Genomic DNA, 6,050 nt, shown 5'->3' with positions numbered 1-6,050 from the left:
TGTCTTTGCAGAATTATCGCATTAGTTTGCCACTGTTGGATCTCAACCCCTAAATCAGTTTTTAACAGATTATTCTTAGTCTCTCCTAAGACGAATGGATGGTATCCAACTTGTTGGACATGAGTTGGAGCAAGCTCCGGGAGTTGGTGACGGACAGGGAAGCCTGGCGTGCTGCTGTCCATGGGGTCGCAAAGAGTCGGACAGGACTGACTGAAATGAACTGAACTTAGTCTCTCCTGAAATTTTCATAATTTCAAAGAAAAGAGTTATCTTGATATGTTCTTTTTTCATGGTGGGATAGAAACTCTAAATGAGGTGCTTCCAATCATCGATTTTGTTTCTTCCCAGATTTTTTTTTTTTTTGCCCTTGCTTTCTGCTGTATGACAACTTTCACTTGAAAAAAAGATGTTCTGTATAATTCATTTCAGTCTGTTTTAAATTTAGAATAAGTTACATTGAGTGAGTGAGTGAAAGTTGCTCAGTTGTGTCTCTGTGCGACCCCATGGACTATACAGTCCATGGAATTCCCCAGGCCCAAATACTAGAGTGGGTAGTCTTTCCCGTCTCCAGGGGATCTTCCCAGCCCAGGGATGTACCCAGGTCTCCAGCATTGCAGGTAGATTCTTAACCAGCTGAACCACAAGGAAGCCCAAGGATACTGGAGTGGGTAGCGTATCCCTTCTTCAGTGGATCTTCCTGAATCAGGAATTGAGCTGGAATCTCCTGCATTGCAGGCAGATTCTTTACCAACTGAGCTACCAGGGAAGTCCAAGTTACATTGAAACTGACTATAATTTGCCAAATTTTGTGTTATATGACTTTGGGACTTTTTTGGCCTTGTTTGTGTTTTCTTTGCTGTTTTTCTCCTTTTTCTTCATTTCAGTTAATTGGCAAATTTTCATTTTTTAATAAAGTAATAATAAATTAATGTCACATCTTCCCCAGAGGCAGATTATTTTACTTTTGGTGATGTACACTTGGAGGTGACTGTTGGACATGAAGAAAAGCAGTACACTTATCTAATGGGACCTATATATCTGGAACTCAGGCAAGAAATTTGAAGGCTCCCAGAATGGTCTGGGACAGCTTTTATTTATAACATTCCTGAGCTCCAAATAAGAAGTGATATGTCTATAGCTGGCAATTATTTAGTGCTTTGACTTAAGAGAATCATTACATGTTTCTGGTTTTTCTAGCTGAACTTGTACAACCTTGAATAGGTTCAACTTGGAGGAAATTTTAATACAAACAAAACTCACAAATATTTAGGTATATACATGTTCAAATATTCATATTCAAGATGTGGAGCTCAAATAATAACCAATTTGGAGAGAAACAATACTGTGAAATAAATGTTGAAGAAAAAATTCTGAAAACATTTAGGCTAAATTCATATGTGACACACTGAGACATATATTATCACAATTTATTCAACTATGAAAAATCAGCTGCTTTTCTCTTGTTATCAATAGGAACCACCCTGAGATTTTTAAGGGCATCGATGGTGAAATTAGTGTCACGCTGCCTTTGTGAGTGACGTTGCAGACTGATTTTCATTATAAGCCAGTATCTATGTGATGAAAGGCATTTGTTGTTTTATCTTTTAAACAAACAGCAAACAAAGAATACCACAGCACCTAACTTTTCACGACTGAAAATGAAATGGATCTAATATGTTCAAAGGAATTCCACAAAACGAAAACCATTGACATGACAAAAGCGTGCATTTAATTCAATGCTTTGCAGAGATACATGACTAAAGTTGTGTGCATGGCTTGTCCTTTGGGATGGTCCCAGTTGTTTATTTTTAAAGAAAAAATAAAAAATGGAGCCAACAGAGAATTAAAGGGAAAAAAATCCTTGAGACATCAGGGGACCTACATGTTCTAGTCTAAGAAACATGCAAGTATTACACAACAGTCTGATACAGTATGACAGATGAGCAGTGAACAGGCAGTGGAGCAATGCCCCTTCTTTCAGAAACGGGAAATCTAACAGTTACGTTTTCACAAATGGTATTGATGAAACCATCTTTATTTTTAAAGAAATTTATAGAAGAAATTTTAGCACCATCATTAAAGGATAATAATAACAATACATTTTAGCCCTGCCTATCTCCAGTCTTGGAATAATCACAGACGCATAGCACCTTTTAGTACCTAAAATATAAACAAGTAGAGTAAGTCCATCCCAGCTTCTAGAGATGAGGTAGCTCATGCTAAAAAAATGTTGGGTCATTTTTCCTAAGAGAGTTCAAAAACCAAATGTTCTAATTCCAACCATCACGTTTGATTAGAGTCAGCTCCACAACTCTGAGTTTCTAAATCTTTTTCTTCATTATAGGCTTTAGGAAGATGAGATTGTATATGTGGAAGACTCTCAACTAAGGGTCCTGAATATTTGTTTCTAAAGTTGTATGGGAATTATTTTGCATTATTAAACAAGAAAGTGCAAATATATTCAATGGTATACTCATTTAATTTCTATCTATATTGATAGATTGAGTCAATATAGGGAAAGGTAGCTTTAAATTTGAATGCAAACGAAGTCTAGATTTACCACATTTTACAAAAATTTAAGATCTTTTTTTTTTGGTCAGAAATCCTATTGAATATATACTACTTTAACATTCCATTTAAGACAATGAGAAATTGATATTTTTTCATGGTTCTCTTAAAAGAGTCTGTGTGTTAGTTATACAATATCAAGACAAGCATTCAGTTTCAATCACAAGGATAAACATTTTGATTTCATTTTTAATTGATCATCTGCAAATGAGAGGTCACAAAATTGTATTTTTCCAATTGCAGCCATGTGAAATAAACATTTTGTGATTTTATATACCCCACTCTTTAAGCTATCTGCCAGGAAGAAAAGTTTTCTCATAAATACTTAGCAACTTTGACATTACATTGAAATGAAGAAAACGGAGATTTATTTATTCAATCAGTTTACTTTTTTAAAAAGGTGGTCATTGTCATTGGTCATCTTAAACCTAAACTGTTGTATTGAAAAATACTTTAAATCAATTAAAACTTGAGGATTGTAAGTAAAATAAATATTCTGAAGGATAAGGAGGCCAGGCACTTAAGACCATATATACAGTGCTGATGCAGAATCAGCCATTACTTCAAGAGTCTCAGGATCAGCTTCAAACAGTCAAAGTCTTGTGAATGGTGGTGGTCACTGATGGTAGGGGTGGTGCTCATTGTCGATGTATCTCGGCTTGCTTTACACAAAACAAACTGGCCCAATTTCAACGCCAAATTCTTGGTCTGTACTGCCAACATCCACAGGGGCAAGATCTATGATGGGCAAGCGTGCCACATTCTGCGTTCTATATTCAAAGATGGTCTTGCCCACGTTTCCATTTCGTTTCTGGAATTAAATGGTGCAGTGGGTTAATAGCATACCCAAATTAGTACAAAAATGTTAGACAGCAACTTCCAAACCAATTTTTATAACGTAAAAGCAATGATTTTTAGAGCACTATTTGGCAGTAAGAGCACTGCCAACATCAAATGAGATACTGTCATAGCTGGCAGGCATTTCTCTCATTCTTTAAATTGGGAAAAAGCCCTTTATTCTTTTGCAGCTTCCCAAATGGTCACTAACAACGCTAAATTTCATAATTTGTTTCATAAATTATGAAAGCATTTTTGGTTTTCATGATTGAAACCAAAATATGTCATTAAATATTTTCTTTTTTATATATATAGATATGCAAGAGGAAAGACATACCAATCAGTATGACCTAAGGTATCAGAAAGACCTAAGGTATCTCAGATGGATTATATATTTTAGAATCCAGGAATTTTAAGCATAGAATTGAGATTAAGTAAACTAAGTAATTTGCAGAACTAAAGTGACTTTGCAAAAGAGCTGCAAGGATCCAGTCCTTTATGTTTTTCTTAAAGCCTCTAGCGTGTTTCACATACCAACACACATTCAGGTTTATCCTAAGGAACAACTAATTGCTGTCGTGTTTATACACAGGATAAATTTTCCCCCACCTCTAGTGCCCTGACAGTATTTTTAACAAAGTAATTTTTTTTTTCTTCAACCAGATCAATATGGATCAAAAGTACTTACAGAGCAAGAATCATGAAGAACTATGTATCTGAATCTAACGTTTCCCTCTGCTTTGATTTCTAAGTCATTTGACCCTTTGAGAACCACAGCTTTCTTCAAGTTCTTAGCTTGATCATCCATGTATCCTACACTGTTTTTACAGATGTAGGTGATGTTCTGGGAGGCTTCTTTCGATAAAAGGCGCAAGAAGGTCATCTGAGTAATGGCTGCATTAGGTGACTGGTGGTCTCCATAAACAAACTAGAAAAACAAAAAGAGTCTTTGTAATACATGTCTACTCCTCCTGAGTTCTTGTGATTGGACTAATTGACACAAGACAGATTAGCCAGAGAAAAAGAAACAACTTTAACTTGGGACACAGAGGTCAGAGGTCTCACAGAAATGGGACCCAAGTAGGAGCCAAAGAAACAATAAATTTAAGAGGAATTGACAGAACAAAGAAACCTAGGTTTGGGCGCATAATTGGTAAGGAATTTAGTTTGGGCTTCCGTAGTAAATTACTAAGGAAGTAAGGATGTTTGTTTATACAGGCAAGTCTTGGTTCTAAATTCCCTATCTGTGGAGATAAGGTCGTCTTTCTGCCCTCAGTACAGGGAGAGTTCACATGGGAGATTTATTTCCTACTTTCAGGGAGACAGAGAGCAGAATCAAAGCATTCCTCTTGCAGCAACCATTACTTACATGACTTTAACTGAAAATGATCAATGTGTCACTGAAGCAAATTTTAGAGCAGCCTGCCCTGAGCCCCAATATATGTAACACTGATGGGTTTTATAGTGCTGTGTGTGAGTATGTGTGTTGATTTCAGACAAATTAATTTTGAAGGGTATTGCGTCTATTCTTTCACATAACAAGATATTCTACATATATATATATATATATATATATATATATATATATATATATATATAATCTTAAGGCTTCCCTGGTGGCTCAGATGGTAAAGTGTCTGTCTACAATGCGGAAATATCTTAAAATTTCTATGAATATTCACAAGTAAGAAACTTCATTCTTACTATCCCAACAAATGGTGGTGAAACCAAATATAATTATAACTCACCAGAGAAAGTTTAAGTATTTTAAAATTTGCTTCTCTATTTCTTTAAAAAAATATTGAATATTACTTTTTAGAAGTTATATACTTAAGCATAGGTTTGGATATTCAATCATGTATCAAAAATAGCTGATTGCTTTTATTGTCAGTTATGATAAAAATTTGGACTTAACTATTGGTAAAATTTTTTTTAACCCAACTGTTACATACTTATAGGAAATATGAATTACAAGTTTTCCATTAGCTAACAAAAACAAATAATCAAAAATAATTTTCTACAGGATATTTCCTACTTATCTTTTTATATAATATGTTAACTAAATTATATTCCTATTAGGTAGGTAAATTTAAAATTTTTTCCTGTTCTTTAAATAATGGTAGATCCTGCATATACCCAAAATGTCCTCATACCATGTTTATTATGAACATGAGTTCTGAGGAAATGTTCAGAGCAGAGTTAAGAAGAAAACTGCAAAGTTAAGCCGCCACAAAGAGATGTGGAATAGAATACTCATATTGCAATAGGAAGTGGCAAGACTAGTTAAGAATCTAAATACTGGACCATGAAAGAAACAGAGGGGATAAGACTCAAGCAAAAATATTAGGTAATATTATAATTATAAAAGTGTTAAGTTTAAATAACTATGAAGTTTACAAAGGGATTCAATTATCAAAAGTATCATAATAAGGATCTAATATTTATCCATAACTTACTAAATACCAGATACTATATACTTTATATACACACGCTTTATATACACACAGAAGCTATGAAATAAATATTATCACTCTTACTTTAAAATGGCAGAACTGAAAACAAAAAAAGGTTAAGAGACTTTCTAGGTCCCAGAGATAGTAACAGATCCATGTATGAGTAACCTAGGTTTCCTGATGCTAAATATA

The 6,050-nt window shown here is 34.4% G+C and overlaps 1 protein-coding gene across 1 annotated transcript in view; it reads right to left on the bottom strand.

Annotated features, from left to right (window-relative positions):
* Positions 1-1,706: 1,706 nt before the first annotated feature.
* COL5A2 (collagen type V alpha 2 chain) overlaps positions 1,707-6,050 on the bottom strand; it is a 168,034-nt gene continuing 163,690 nt past the window's right edge. Inside the window, exons 53-54 of the mRNA XM_027555673.1 lie at positions 4,094-4,333; positions 1,707-3,379 (exon numbers count right to left, since the gene is read on the bottom strand). Coding sequence (XP_027411474.1) covers positions 3,233-3,379; positions 4,094-4,333 — 387 coding nt within the window. The 3' untranslated portion in view covers positions 1,707-3,232. The remainder of the gene's footprint in view (positions 3,380-4,093; positions 4,334-6,050) is intronic.

Source organism: Bos indicus x Bos taurus, chromosome 2 (genome assembly GCF_003369695.1).
Source record: "Bos indicus x Bos taurus breed Angus x Brahman F1 hybrid chromosome 2, Bos_hybrid_MaternalHap_v2.0, whole genome shotgun sequence".
NCBI classification, from domain to species: domain Eukaryota; kingdom Metazoa; phylum Chordata; class Mammalia; order Artiodactyla; family Bovidae; genus Bos; species Bos indicus x Bos taurus.
Note: the sequence above shows the minus strand (reverse complement) of the source record. Positions and strands in the feature narration are given on the sequence as shown.